At 35.1% G+C, this 16,541-nt stretch overlaps 2 protein-coding genes across 2 annotated transcripts in view; one reads left to right on the plus strand and one right to left on the minus strand.

Moving 5' to 3' along the window:
* LOC145680561 (diacylglycerol lipase-beta-like) overlaps positions 1-16,541 on the plus strand; it is a 142,409-nt gene that overhangs the window by 27,452 nt on the left and 98,416 nt on the right. The window lies entirely within an intron of this gene.
* On the minus strand, positions 5,405-12,218 carry LOC145680560 (uncharacterized). Its single transcript, XM_081751193.1, has 2 exons — positions 9,405-12,218; positions 5,405-6,514 (listed from the first exon to the last, which is right to left on the minus strand). Exons 1-2 carry the CDS (start codon positions 11,128-11,130, stop codon positions 6,324-6,326), a joined length of 1,917 nt encoding a protein of 638 aa, XP_081607319.1. The 5' UTR covers positions 11,131-12,218; the 3' UTR covers positions 5,405-6,323.

Genomic DNA, 16,541 nt, shown 5'->3' on the forward strand with positions numbered 1-16,541 from the left:
TATAATATTTTTAGCATTTCCAGTCCAAAAATGAGACATATACCAATTGGATAGATTTCGTAGAGATAAACGAAACGATATTGATGAGTCTAAGTCTTCATTCGTAGCTTTCAACAAAATCGGAAAAGAAAAAGAGTTTCTTTTTGTAAACCTTAAAAATTGATGCAATGTGAAACTTAGTTTAACGTCCCACGATTATGCCCTTTAGGCTAAGGAAGACGATTATTAAGGCAAGTGAATGATGAAGAAAGGAATTAGTGGAATGAAGATGTGAAAGGAAATGGGAGTACCCCGAAAAAACTTACGGATATGATGTCCACCAAAAATTTACTTGGTTGGGAATCGAACCAGATATCCCACGCCCCAGAGGAAAGCATTCTACCACTGAGCCACCGTGCCCAGAATAATAATGAGATATAGCCCAAAATTATAGACGACTAGTATCGATTACCCCCTTCGCTGGGTTAAATTAAGAAAAAAATAGTAATATGTTTCGTTAGTCACTCACTTTTTACCATTACTAAGCGCTCCTTGATATTGGTCATTTTCGATTATTTTTATATATCTCCCTCTCCTCCCACAATTTTCGGGGCTGAATTTAGATTTAAAAGGCATCAGAAGTGTCACTGTTCATCTCAGCGACCTCAAAAACTATAGATTCGACACTTTCATTTTCGATCATTTGTAAATGTCTTTCCCCCTCCTTTAAGTTACATCGTCGAAGTGATATGACAAAAAAATATCTCATGTTCGAACTTCATCTAGATTGAAAATTTGATCGAGATCGGTCCTGTGCTTGAAGAGTTATTAGGTTTTATTTATTTTTATATATCTCCCCCTCCTTCCCCTCAAAATCTCAAAAGGACTCCGGTGAACTTTGGATGTTCTGCAATTCAGGTCTCCAATGTCAATATGAGGCGCTTCGTGAAAAATTATGATTCTTCTTTCCGTGAAGACTAAAGTTAATAGGTTATCAATAGGCATTCGTGTAGTGTGGCTCATAAAGTTTACTTTGAAGCTACGTCTCTCTCTATGATGGTGTAATCAGAAAACAACACCATCATTTTTCCAGATCTCAATCCAAGATATACCACTCCTCTTGCAACACGCTCTGAAACTTGCACATTGAAGAGATAGTAAATTTTATCTCATAACTATACCACTCTATCACACGTTTACACAAACTCTTTATAAGAAAAACACTTCTCAAATAGAGATAACACATATATATCCCAAATTTTTACTACCAACCATACGTACTTTCTGGAGGCTCCTTTGCGGAGTCATAATGCGAAACACAAAGGGAACTTAATTTATATTCGGATACAGTTTCTTGATCTTATCTCATTTGGAAACGCACCTTATTTTAGAGGAAACCGCATTGCCGGTTTATGGTGTTTTAAGAGCAGTCACGTAAGACGCTCATGTGACATGCATTATAAAACTGTTTTGGCTTTGTACATATATACTGCGTACTGAGTGCAGTAGCGTATGTAATATTTTGAACTTTGTTGCTTTCTTGTATAATGAGTTTGTAGAACGGTGCCTTCATTAATAATCAATAATCAACTCTAATATAAGATTGCATGGAGAAGAGAGTGAAGCTAGTATTTTCCATAGCAGTGGCTTCATATAATTTTTTTAAAGGGGTTTTAGCACCGAAAACAACTGAAACCTCTTGTTTCATAATCTGTAGATGAGCCCGTCCTTACTGGTCTAGGCTAGTTATCTCTTCTTGTGGTTATACGGTTATCGCACGCACCTTCGGCGACGGAAACCTGGGTTCGATGCTGAAATGGAGGCTCGACTCTAATCCATCCAACCAATGAATCTAGTGGATAGTACGCATGCCTTAGGTCCCAAGCTATTTAAGACGTCGATCTTCAGTTTAAAATGAAATATTTAAAAAATCATTATAGTTCAAATTTTGATGTTCTGCCTTCGGGAATCAAACCCGGAACCAAGTGCACCAAAAACGTACCACGCTCTGGCACATTGGAGAGGTCTTTAAAGTATGGGAATTATCAACCTAGTTTATCCAAATTCATTCATAACCTCGTTGGAATTATATTTATTGATATTCAATCTATGTCACATATCCAGATTTAAATTTAGAGTTATGTACAGTAATATGATCCATTAATTATAACGTGCCCACGAGACGAAAGTCGCGATGAGATTTTTTTTTTTTTTTTTTTTTTTAATTTGAGACGAAACTAGAATCAAGACGAGGCGCTAAACTTCGTGAATCTTATGAGCAACACTAGTTCACCGAACTTTTAGATCCCAAACACTGTTCTACTCTTACATAATTCACCATAAAAACTATAAATTGGTGAAGTGATTGTACGAACACGATGAAGAGAGTTTAGAAACATTTAAGAGTACGCAAATCATTATACAGGGTGATTTTAAAAAAAAACACGAATTTCATTTGGGTCTAGAATTTCTAACTGAAGCCCTATTTTCATGCAGTTTGTGGCAAATGATCAAGGAAGGATAGGCAATTTATGGGACTATGTTTACTGGTTTAAATTCATCCAGGGTAATATCGGCCACGCCCCAAGAGAAACAGCAAATATTCGTCAGTGTACAGTTCGCGGCAAAAAAAAAGCCTGCAACATGAGCGTGTAAGTTTATTGTGAAACGACTCGACGAAGTCTTTTGCTCCAAAATAAGTGTGCAGGGGAGGACGCAGAGGTTTCTCCTGGCGTGATTCGTACCAATTAGACGTTATATTGATTCCCTGGGCTGTTAAGTGTGGTTTCACAATAAACTTACATGCTCATGTTGCAGTTTTTTACTTGCGGACTGTATCTTACAACTGGAATGAGGTGCGGTGCTTTGTGAAGATTTGAGTATATCAACCTCGCCAAGTCAGGAAACTAGGCCGTTGTATTGGGAATTGTCCTATACAATTCTGTGCTACTGTGTGAGTATGATCAGGACACAGTGAGAATAGTGTACTCTTTGGAGCAACTTGAGTTTATCGTTAAAAGATTTTGGAGAACGAAATCTGTTGTTGCTACGCAAAGGGCATTTAGAAACAAATTTGCCTCACGTTCTGCCCCAAACAGAAATATAATATGTTCGCTAGTGAATAAATTGGAAGAAACAGGATCGCTTCTGAGTGAGACAGGGAAGCATCGGATCCCGCTGGAGGATGTTGTGAAAGATGTCAGTTACCGACTCTTTAAGTCGCCCAAGAAATCTCTCTGTCGTTTGTAGCGAGAAACCGGCTATAGTTATTCAACATGTGATTTATGTGTGTTACCACTAACACTTAATTAGTATCCTCACTAATACTTAATTTGTACTCTGCAATTTCGCTTCAAAAATCCCAAACCTCATTCCAATTATAAGGTACACTGACGAATATATATATATATATATATATATATATATATATATATATATATATATATATATATATATGTATGTATATATATATTTACTTGAGCCGATATTACCCCGGATGAATTTAAAGCAGTAAACATAGCTCCATAAATCTCCCATCCTTCTTTGATCATACGCCACAAACCGCATGAAAATCGTACTTCAGTTAGAAATTCTAGATCCAAATGAAATCCGTCGTTTTTTTAAAGTCACCCTGTACAATATACTCCAACAATAACTATGGTTTAAATGTTCTTATATCACGTCCTGTGTGGCCTTATTGTGACGTAGAAGGGTTATTACGATCCTTCGAGATGAAATTAAAAAAAAAATTAAAAAAAGACAAATTCTGTGCATAAATTTACAAAACGAGATAAGAAAATTCGGGAAGAGACGAGAAAGCTTTTGAGAATTGAGACAAAACTAGAAAGAAGTTTCCGAAAATCGTAAGCGAAACAAGATTTCTACAAAACAGAACTCTTCAAATTGAATTGTATACACTTTTCGAGACAAGATATCACTTTGAGAACACATTTTACAGACGAGGCAGCTACAAATATGGTCTCGTTCGCATCTATATTATTATTATTATTATTATTATTATTATTATTATTATTATTATTATTATTATTATTATTATTATTATTATTATTATTATTATTATTAATGTTGTTGTGTGACTTGGCCATTTTCTGTGGAACTGAAAAAAGACCTTAGAGTACGCGCCTTTGGCATAGGAGACCCGGGTTCGATTCCCAGCGGGAGTTCATGTAGTTCGGATTCCGCGTTAATCCATAGGTCCCGTTTTATATAGTATCGCTGCTGAAAGGGGCGTTAAACTCAAAAATCAACTCAACTCAACTAAGAAAAGGCCAACTTGGATTTCACGTGCGAGTTGTGTTTAAAAAGGTAACACCTTTAATTATCTGCACCTGACATCTGCACACATTTCATTTCTAATATCAGGCAGGGGTCTAGGAAAATTCGATGTAGAAAATTTCGGCGTAGGAAAATTCGGTGTAAGAAAACTCGGTGTACGGAAAACTCGGTGTAGGGAAATTTAGTTGTAAGGTAGATTCGTTGTAATACATATTAAATATTACCACTTACGATAACTTACGGCACATTTCTTTTTTTGTCTTGAGTCTTTTGCGGGGTATTACTATAAATTACTTTTCATCACACAATGAAGCTGACACTTTTTGTCAGAAATAAAACAATTACAACTATAAGTTCAGAGAATAGTTATAGAAACAACTAAAAACACCTTTCATATAGTTCATCATAGAACATATTCAGGTTGATTTTTAAAACTCACGGATTTCATTTGGGTCTAGGATTTCTAACTGAAGTCTGATTTTCATGCGGTTTGTGGCAAATGATCAAGGATATTTATGGAACTATGTTTACTGGTTTAAATTCATTTTGGATAATATCGACCACGCCTCTAGAAAAAACAGCAAACATTCGCCAGTGTACCTTACAATTAAAATTAGGTGTGGTGCGATGTGGAGATTTGAGTTTCTTCGTTAGATGGTAACCTCGCGAAGGTCAATAAGAAACAGGAAACTGGGCCGTTGTATTGAGAATTATGGTGTGCTACTGTATAAATATGATCAGGACACAGTTAAATAATGTACTCTTTGGAGCAACGTGATTTTATCGTTAAAAAGTTTTTGGGGAACGGAATCTGTTGTTGCTACGCAAAGGGCATTTACACGCAACTTTGCCTCACGTTCTGCCCCAGACAGGAACATATGGTCGTTAGTGAATAAATTGGAAGAAACAGGATCGCTTCTGAGTGAGACAGGGAAGCATTGGACCCCGCTGGCGGATGTTGTGAAAGATGTCAGTTACCGACTCTTTAAGTCGCCCAAGAAATCTCTCTGTCGTTTGTAGCGAGAAACCGGCTATAGTTATTCAACATGTGATTTATTTGTGTTACCATGCAGCAATCATGTCAAAAAAAATCGACAAGTACACTGCATTTTCCGAGTGGTCACGGAAAACAGACTTGGAGAAAGGTTATTTAAACAGTTTAAAATAGAAGGAATCAGTTTCAACTGAGACATACAATTTATTATAACAAATAACTTCAAAGAATAACATATAAATATAACAATGAGAAAACCGATTCCTGGTGAAATTGCTCCGCAATCACGGTTTAATGTCGTTCGAAGTAATTTAACTTTCTTTAACCAATTCATTCAAAGTCCATTAATTTAGATTCAATTTAGAGGTTATTATGTTCAATATAATTCCAAATATTTTACCAAATCTAATGTTATTAATTACATACACTATAGATCTAATAGGAGTCGGGGCCATTCCCAAGTGGGTGACCAATACTCACCTTAAAGTTGACCAAAAATATGAAAGAATAAAAAAGAGATTTAAATTTAGATTTTGTGAATATTAATCACTCACTCACAATGCTCCCGTTTCCTTATACAAACCACTAATACACTTCGTTTAACTTCTCATATTCACGACACTATTTCGAAACAATTTCACTACCACAAGATTTTACATGTTGACTTCGTGTAATTACATGTTAACTTGGTGCATTACCTTTGCTTACTACATGGTTCGATAGGTCAATTTCTACCACGAAACTTACTAGGTGGCAGCACATTAACTATTCGCAATGTTCACCAATGTTTCCATCTCTTAATCGAAATCACAATCACTGACTTTTTTTTTTCTTCATTATGCTTCATATTAAGTTCCTCCCCTCTGGGAAGTTTTGCTTCTTTACAATGGTTATCAAAATGAAAAAGAAAAAAAAATATAATTCACTGTTGAAGTCAAATCACTGCATGCAGAAATAAGGATAGTTCGACTCACCAAGAGTAGTCCAACAACTTCCAGATATTACACGATTACCAATGTCCGGACGTCCTATCTTAAGTCCCAGAAGTAGATGTTCACAACAAGATGAGATCTTCCTCCTTATCTACCACAGATTGACTGGAAGCACCAATGAGATGAAAAGAGTGGGAAACATATCTAGCCTTCGGGTTGACAAAATCGCCTTTCCTCGACCAAGCAATAGATTCAAGGTAATCAGTTGTCTCAGAAGCAAACACAAACATAGTGGATCCACATAATTCTGAACCTGCAGAATTGTAAAAATACACAACAGTACATTTCTTACAGAAACATTGCATAAACTACACACAAATATATATATATATATAATTTACATTATCTTGGAAATGAACAATTTCTTTTTTTTTCTTTCTTAGTTTAGTCATTATTATTATTAATATGTGCAACACTGTTTACATTTCTTGGAGGCAAGTACTTCTTTATAAATTGAACATGACGTTTTAACTTTACATCAGGATTACTAATTAACTCAACCCACACAGTATTGGGTGTTACATAATTCAAAAGTTTGAATGGACCGGAATATTTAGTATCAAACTTGGCATAATATTTCTTATCCAAGGATGATTTTAACATTTTCTTTACAAGTACTAATTCTCCCACAGGCAAATTACTAGGTACATGTTTTTTATTATAAGCTTGTTGTCTCCTTTTCCAAGCTTTCTCGATGTTATCAACTATAATATCATTAATCTCTTCTTTATTTTGTGATTTCTCTATTATACCCAAATCTAAAATCCAGTTAACATCTAATGGATTGAACATTTTACGCCCAAGATACAACTCACTTGGACTTTTCTGAGTTTCACTATTTTCAGTTATATTCAAAGTATATTGGATTTGATAAAGATAGTTAGCCCATTTGGTATGATTCTTATTAATATAAGATCTGAGTATCCCTTTAATCGTTTTATTCATACGCTCTGTTCTGTTAGAGGACATAGAATAAGGTGAAGTACAGATGTTTTTAATTCCTAGGCTAAACAAATACTGTTTGAAGTACTCACTACTGAAGTATGACGCATTATCATGCAAAATAGAAAATGGATACCCGTAAGTTAGAAAGATCTTAGTTAATTTAGAACAAATTAATTTAGAATTCAAAGATCTTAAAGGTTCTATTATAACAAATCTACTATAACTATCTGTCAAAACCATAATGTATTTAAATCCATTACTAGTAGGCAAAGCTCCCATACAATCTAAGTGTAGGACATTACTTGGGTATCGAGGCTCCTTAGAATAATAAGTACCATAAGGTTTCCTATTAAGTTCTTGGCTCTCTTGACAAATTTTACATCGTCTCACGAAATCACTAATTTCAGCATACATTTTATCCCAAGTAAACCTAGATGCAACCTTAGAGATAGTTTTCTGGATCCCACCATGACATCCCCCCACTAATTCTTCGTGCCAATACTTTATAACAGAATAGCGCAAAGAATGGGGAATTACTGCACGTAAACCACCATATTTTCTACCATTAGTTCTTTTTAATAGCACACCTTCTTTCAATATGTACGGATCCTTATTTTCCTTTCTCTCTAAAGCTAAAATTATCTCTTTCAACTGAGGATCTTCTCTTTGATGTTCAGCCAGTGGTTTATTAAAGATGGAATGACTCCAGAAATTTACAAAAGAAAGATGGACCTTCTGTTCATTAATAGTATTAATCTCTTCTATATCACTGTTGGGTGGAGTAAAGTCTACATAATTATACATACGACTGATGTAATCTGCAAGATGGTTTTTGAAAGAGCGCAGGTGAATTATATCAAAAGAGTACTTACTTATTTTCTCTATTAAAGAACCATACTTCTTTTGCCTTTTATGATTTCTTAATATCCAAGATAAACTAGCATTGTCAGTATAAATAGTAAATTTCTTTTGCAAGTAAATATCGAACTTATCTAAAGCATAGACTAAACTTTTCATTTCAAGATCGAAAATACTTTTAGACCAATCACTAGATGGAATCATTTTCGAAAAGAAATATACAGGACGAAGACGTCCTTCATCATCATATTGACTTAAGATCGCGCTATAAGCCCTACTACTACTATCTATGTGGATTACAAAAGGACTAGAGAAGTCAGGGACTTTCAATACAATATGATTTATAATGGCCTCTTTTATTTGATCTAGTATCTCATCTTCTTCTTTTCCCCAACGAAATGGTATTTTATTTGATTTTAAAGCATGTAAAGGACCCATTAGTTCACCATAATCTTTCACAAATTTTAAATAATATGACAAGAAACCAATCATCTTACTCAACGCTCTACGATTTTTAGGACGAGGTAGATTTTTAATTACCTGGACTCGGTCATCATCAATCATCATATATCCACCTGAAAATATATAACCTAAAAATTTTATTTTATTTTTACATAGTTTAGTTTTTCTTTTAGAAATAGTAATACCCCATTTTCGTAATCTCTGTAAAACTAGCTCTAATATTTCTTTATGCTTTTCAATAGTATCAGTATGAATAATAATATCGTCACAAAATATATCTAAATAATCTCCTAAGAGATCTCTAAAGATTTTATTCATGATACTAGAGAGAATAAATGGTGAGTTTATGAAACCCATAGGCATTTTCAAATATCTTAACAACCTAGTTGGAGTAGCAAAAGTAGTATATTGCCTAGAGTTTTCATCTAACAGTAATTGGTGGAAAGCTCCCTTGGCGTCAAGGACGCTGTAAATCTTATGTTTACCTATATTGGCAATAGTAGCTTCAGCATTCGGAGCTGGAAATCCAGTTACAAGCACTTTTGAATTAATATTAAAATAATTTACCACTAGCCGCTTGGTTCCATCGCGATTATTAACTAGGAAGCACGGAGAAATGTAGGCAGAACTGGAAACTTCCTCAATTACCTTTTTCTTAATTAATTCATCCAAGTATTCATCTAATTCACGCAACTTATGACGTGACATAGGATATGGTTGAGCTATACTCGGACTTAAATCATTCATTTTAATTTCATAAACAAAATCTTTAACTGTTCCTAATTCTTCATTTATAACGTCCTTATATTTGTCTAAAACGTTCTCAACATATGGTATTAAATCGTCAGAAAAAATATTTTCATGAAGGTTTACTGTACCTGTATTTTCTTCCTCCGGATAAATATCATGGATGGTAGGATTGGAAATTGGTACTCCAGCTGGAATGTCTTGATATTGTTCACCTCCCCTAACATCATGATCCTGAAGTACCGTGGAAGATCGCTGGCTGGTCACTGGTTTCGGTTGCCGAACTCTGGACTCCTCCCTACAAAAATTCCGCTTGGCTCTTTTGCGTTGTGTATGGAAACACTGCTGGGCTGTCTGGCCGCTGTTCCTGGAATCAGCTGATCGAGGTTGACAAGTGGTTGACGGCTGTATCGTTCGCTGACTAGGTCTGGGTTTCCCCGCTCCCCCTGCGTCAAGGTCGTACGGCGACACAGAGTTCTCAGGACCAGACCTAAAACGAGAAATTTGTGGGCACAGATCACTGGATTCACAACGAGTTTGATTCCATTCAGTTAATTTTACCGTTAAATTTAGTTCCGTAAAGTTCAACTCACGATTTCGAATGTTTATATTAACGTTATATTTTTGTAGGAAATCAAGTCCCACTAGCAGTTTTAAAGATGAATGTTGAACCACCGAAAACCAGTTGACAAACTTAACACCATTTATAAAATATATTAGTTCCACTTGTTTAGAGATTTTAATAGGTTCAGAATTCATGACTGAGAGGGTAAAGTTCACTACTCTAGTTTTTGGACGGCACCTACGTTCAATCCTGGCCAACACTCGTTCTTCAATTAAGGACAGGCTACTTCCAGAGTCAATGAGACAGGGATACAGATCTCGACAAATCGAAACAGGCATTTGTAATAAGGAGGGAGGTTGTTCCTCACTAACATAGTATGTTTTTTCTCCACGAATATTTCTTTTATTATAAGGACACATTTTCCAAAAATGATTATTAAGACCACATAAATTACATTTACTAAAATTATTCCTCTGCCTATTTTTCTCGTTAACATAACCAAGGGGCTTTACATTCTGATTTTGTTTTTGTGTAATAAATTTATAATCCAACCGGTAACGCCGATTCATTTCGTAACTTTCTGCAAATGCAACTAATTCCTTCTCAGTATGGGGAACTTGAGTAATTATCATTAAATCTCTTATTTCAGGTGGTACAAGGTTCGCAATAGTTTTAGTTAATTCATCCTCCGACATTTTCATATCAAAAATGAATAATACACTTAATTTTTCCTTAATAAAATCTACCAGAGATTCCTCTACTTGCATTATTCTATACAACGTTATTTTCAAGAATTCCATTTTTACTAGCAGAGTAACAAATCTTTCTAAAAATGCTGTTATAATTCTTTCCCAGTCAGTGGTGATATTCAATAACCTTTGCATTTCCTCGAATGCTGGGCCTGTACATTTACTCAGAGAAGCCACTAACAAAGCTTCTACACAATTTTCGAGTTGGGCTTGTAACAAGTCAAATTTTAATAGAAATTTACATACTTCAAAGCCATTACTTCCATCTATTTCAGGTAACTGACTAACCTGCTTTTCTATAGCTTTATACATGTTATCACCCAAAAGCTTATTAAATTTACATCTTATAGCTGGTCTAACAGCTGGCTTTAACACGCGATGTGGAGGAAGAACCACACCTGCGAAATCAAGCGAGGAATCGTCATTGTTTACTCGCTCGTGTCCGCAGGCATTCGCTCTTTCCCCTTCGCCAAGGTCAACTAGGAGAGAATTCGCCTGGCCATTCTCACCCGTTGAAAAACACTCAAGAAGGTTCTGTGACATTTTTTTCCCCCAGGTTTAAATCCTAAAACTATAATTTCTAATATTACGCCTAAATTCCTTCTCGCTATTTTCACTTATTATTACACTTTCAATTAATGACTGGTCTTTCATTCGTAATTCTAATACTCAGGTTCAATTCCAAAATAATATACATATACCTTTCTTTTTAACCAAGTCTTAATATTTCCCGGTAGTAAGCAAAGGTAACTAAATATAATATGCAGCAATCATGTCAAAAAAATCGACAAGTACACTGCATTTTCCGAGTGGTCACGGAAAACAGACTTGGAGAAAGGTTATTTAAACAGTTTAAAATAGAAGGAATCAGTTTCAACTGAGACATACAATTTATTATAACAAATAACTTCAAAGAATAACATATAAATATAACAATGAGAAAACCGATTCCTGGTGAAATTGCTCCGCAATCACGGTTTAATGTCGTTCGAAGTAATTTAACTTTCTTTAACCAATTCATTCAAAGTCCATTAATTTAGATTCAATTTAGAGGTTATTATGTTCAATATAATTCCAAATATTTTACCAAATCTAATGTTATTAATTACATACACTATAGATCTAATAGGAGTCGGGGCCATTCCCAAGTGGGTGACCAATACTCACCTTAAAGTTGACCAAAAATATGAAAGAATAAAAAAGAGATTTAAATTTAGATTTTGTGAATATTAATCACTCACTCACAATGCTCCCGTTTCCTTATACAAACCACTAATACACTTCGTTTAACTTCTCATATTCTCGACACTATTTCGAAACAATTTCACTACCACAAGATTTTACATGTTGACTTCGTGTAATTACATGTTAACTTGGTGCATTACCTTTGCTTACTACATGGTTCGATAGGTCAATTTCTACCACGAAACTTACTAGGTGGCAGCACATTAACTATTCGCAATGTTCACCAATGTTTCCATCTCTTAATCGAAATCACAATCACTGACTTTTTTTTTTCTTCATTATGCTTCAACCACTAACACTTAATTTGTATTCTCACTAACACTTAATTTGTATTCTCACTAACACTTAATTTGTAATCTCACTAACACTTAATTTGTATTCTTCAATTTCGCTTCAAATATACAATATTTCATTCGAACTATAAGGTACACTGGCGAATATTTGCTGTTTTTCTTGCGGCCTGCTCGATATTACCCAGGATGAATTTAAACCTATAAACATAGTCCCATAAATCTCCCATCCTTCCTTGATCATTTGCAACAAACCGCATGAAAATCGGATTTCAGTTAGAAATTCTAGAGCCAAATCAAATCCGTGAGTTTTAAAAGAATCACTCTGTATATACATATGTATGTAAGATACAAAAATATATTGATCAAAAAAGTCTTAGTGAAACGGGCAATATAAAGCAGAGTGGTTTTATCAGATAATAGTTGTACAAATAGTTGACTTCCTCCAATCAGACACTTCAGTTTGTTTGCCTTAAGTTAAGGTAAACAAGTACTGAAACCCTATTGACTCCTTATTGACTTCTCCTTCAATCAGGCGTAGATACTTTAGTTAAGGCATTTATTTTTACACCTTTGAGTAACATTTGATAAGTAAAGAACTATGTCGTTTTTGAAGACTTTAGATTTAAATATTTATTTATAAGATAGACAAAACCGTTAGAACATTTTTGAAAAATATGCAATTTTCAACTTTACCCGTCCAGTAACGTACATCTATTTTTGAAAGTAAAAAATTCTAGGAGACCCTCTAAAACAGCATAAAAACTTAAGTTTTAAATTAAATGTCGATTGGTAGCGATGGTCGCTTCGCTAAATCACACGAACGGACATCGAAAAACAAATTTCTCATCATGTAAGGACCATGAAATGTTAAAATCCGTCGAAATCTAGAATTCAAATTATTTTAGGAACACATTTTTTTTAAAAAAAAAATCCTTATAGTAGACAGTAAAAGTACGTTTTACACAAAGTTTGAAATTCAAACTAATACACTCTTTTATCTTCAAACCAAAGTTTCTAATGGATTCTACGGTCTACTACAACAAATATTTCTTTATACCCAGCATTCTCCACATCAAATTTTCCGTACACCAAATTTTTCGTGCACCGAATTTTCTTACATCAAGTTTTCCTACATCGAACTTTTCTACACCGAGATTTTCTGCTCCAATCAAGCAGTGTAGAAAGTATTAAGGCTTTTATGCACGAGATTGCGTTAGTTTACCAAATCTTAGTAATGAGTCACAGCCAAGTGTTTCTTCCAGACATGTTTTTTGGGGGCCACTGCCCCCCCAGGATCTCTGAGAGCGCTCCCTGGAGGAGATCAAAATAATACGTTTAAAATATAATAAATGATAATAAATAGAATAGTACCAGCAGCGCTCTCCCGGAATCCTAAGTATGCCCCCAAGGAACATTTTCTTTTCTGAAAGGAACACTGCTCGCACCGAATCAGGCCTATTTTTGTTTGGCAGTTAACACTTGTAGCTAGTAGATGGACCAAAAAAAAAAAAAATGGAATTTTTATAATCAGACTAAGATATTGCACCGTGAAGATGAGTGAACTTCACATGAAACTGTTTGTATGTCGATAAAAGCGCAAATGCGTAGTGTTTACTACGGACACAGAATCTGTGCTACAGACAAGATACATATGTTATCAAAAGCAATAGCCCCCTCCCCTCCAAAAAAAATGGATCAGTCCCTTTTGTTCTAGAAATTTCGATGTCCATGATTGCCCTCAGTCGCAGTGGACGGCCAATCGCAACAAAACTGAATGATATTCTGGTAAAAAATCGAACAAGACCGGCATATAACCGATCATGACATCATCAATGATCTAAACCATTTGGAGAAAGCCAACTATAAAAAGACGATTTAGGATTTAGATTTCTGGGCTTTCGGCAGCTACGGCCATGTTAGCTCGTCACATTTGAGGGATAACGTCCCTAGGCGAGCACACTTACCGGGGAAAGGGAAGGAAGGAATCGGCCTGCTACCTACGTGTTAAGTACCACTCCAGCATTTGCCTGGTGTGAATGAGGAAATCCCAGGGAAACCTCACTCAGGATGGCCGGCCTGAAAAAGGTTTTTACACCTTTTCGACGGAGTGCCCATACTGCGCATCGAACCCGGGACTGCTCACACCGAAGGCGAGAGCGTGAGCAACTACGCTACGCGGGGCCACGACTATATACATATACATATATATATATATATATATATATATATATATATATATATATATATATATATAGATAGATAGATAGATAGATAGATAGATAGATAGATAGATAGATAGATATATAGATATAGATATAGATATATATAAAGCTTAATGTTCGGGTGCCACATGACCTGACTCAAAAACATTTCCTCTATCCGATTTCTATCTGCGAATCTCTATTGAAACGTAACGAACTTGACCCGTTTCTGAAGCGGTTGATCAGTAGTGCTGAAAAGTGGATGAACTACAACAATAATGTATGAGGAAGATCGTGGTAGAAGCGATGATACTTTTATCGTCTGTGGGAAATCCCACACTGACGTCCAGGAAGGTTATGCTGTGCATTTGGTGAATTTGGAAAGACATTGTGCGTCACGAGTTGCTCTCCACTTTTAAGTGATAAAAAATATATCTACCTTTTAGTAGAAAATAACGTTAAAGTCAATTTTTCATCTCATTATGAGATACCTATAATAAACTAAATACATAAAAATAAGAATGGCATACATCAAGTAATACAGTAGTAAGCCTACTTGGATAAAAATTGAAATTGACGAGCCTTTATTTGCTTCTTAAAATACACTCATTATGTTACAAGTATATTGCTTAATAACATTCACTCTTTAAGAAAACTAAAATAGAAATACGAAAAACAGGATTATCAACTTGTGAGGAAGAAGTCAGCCTCACAAATTATATATAATAACACTCTGTGCATTACCAAACAAAAAGTTGTAACACTGCATATACGTATATATCAATTTCCTGCTAATAGTAGCAGCACAACTACAGTAAATACGAGGAAAGAACACGGGGAACATAAAATTTACACACTCACTCTCGTTTTTATGTCGAGTTACGATTTTTTCCCCCCGTTGTGCTTGTTGGAAACAACCTTGAATTTGATGTCTCCAGGCGTTAAAAGTTTACAAGGTTATCTTGCTTGAGGAAACCACAATGAAGAAAGCCATTTAATTTGAACGAAGACGAAACGAAACTTATGATCATAATAGAAATTTACGAGTTTAAAAACAAAAACTACAATATTTTGACGAAAAAGAATAAAAGTTCAAAGATGGACATATGCCAATCAATAAACATACGTCATCGAGCTGACAAGATCATATGGAAAAATGTAAATTGTCATGCGTAGTTTTCAAGAAAATCGAAGTAAAACTAGTTTTTGTAAACGTAGAAACTAATGGTGCCCACGAGACGATTGATTGATTGATTGATTTTTACGTCCCGTTCAGCAGCGAGGCTATATGAGACGTGGACCTACTGATTAACGTGGAATCAGAACCACATGAGCTCCTGCCGGGAATCGAACCCGGGTCTCCCGCGTCAAAGCCGCGTTCGCTAACCACTTAGCCACGGAGGAGCTCAGCCCACGAGACGAGATGAGACGATAGGTAAGACTTTCTCGTCTCGTGAAATTTTTGTAGCACTCTCGTCTCATCTAAACTCTTGAAGAATTCTTTGTAGTCGCGTTTCGATTCTCGGAAAACGTTTCTCGTCTTGCGTTGAGAGAGCTCATATGGTTCGGATCCCACGTTAAGAGACCTCATCCCGGCGGAATTAAAATACCGCTAATTTTACAGTAATTATATGATATCTTCAAATAGATAAAATATAATTGAAATGCGGAACAAGAGCGCCCTAGACAATATTATTTTGTGTGAGGTACCGTTATCACAAGTCATCTAGTGGCGTTCCGTTTCCAGCCGTTTAGAAACGCGAAAATAAATGCCGATTTTCAAAATGGCTAGAAATCGAAAGCAGATAAGTGGGTCGTGATAACGATATCTCATGTAAAATGATATTGTCTAGGGCGCTGTGTTCCACATTTCGATTATATTTTATCTATTTGAAGGTATCACATAATTACTGTAAAATTAGCGGTGTTTTAATTTTGCCGGAATGAAGCCTCTTAAGACGTAGGTCCACGTCTAATATCTTTACCCTCGCTACTGGAAAGAGTTAAACTAAAAATCAAATCAAATTAAATCGTCTTCCTTGACATTTTTCTCATCTAGTTTTTTTTTTTTTTTTTTTTTTTTAAATTTATGTGTGAAACTTTATGCTCCTCTAGAAAGTTATCAGAATCCTTTTGCGTCATATCCACGAAAGGTATGATATAACAACATTTAAACTATATATATATATATATATATATATATTTATTTATTATT

The sequence above is a fragment of the Thermobia domestica genome, chromosome 3, assembly GCF_964235325.1.
Source record: "Thermobia domestica chromosome 3, izTheDome1.hap1.1, whole genome shotgun sequence".
Classification (NCBI taxonomy): domain Eukaryota; kingdom Metazoa; phylum Arthropoda; class Insecta; order Zygentoma; family Lepismatidae; genus Thermobia; species Thermobia domestica.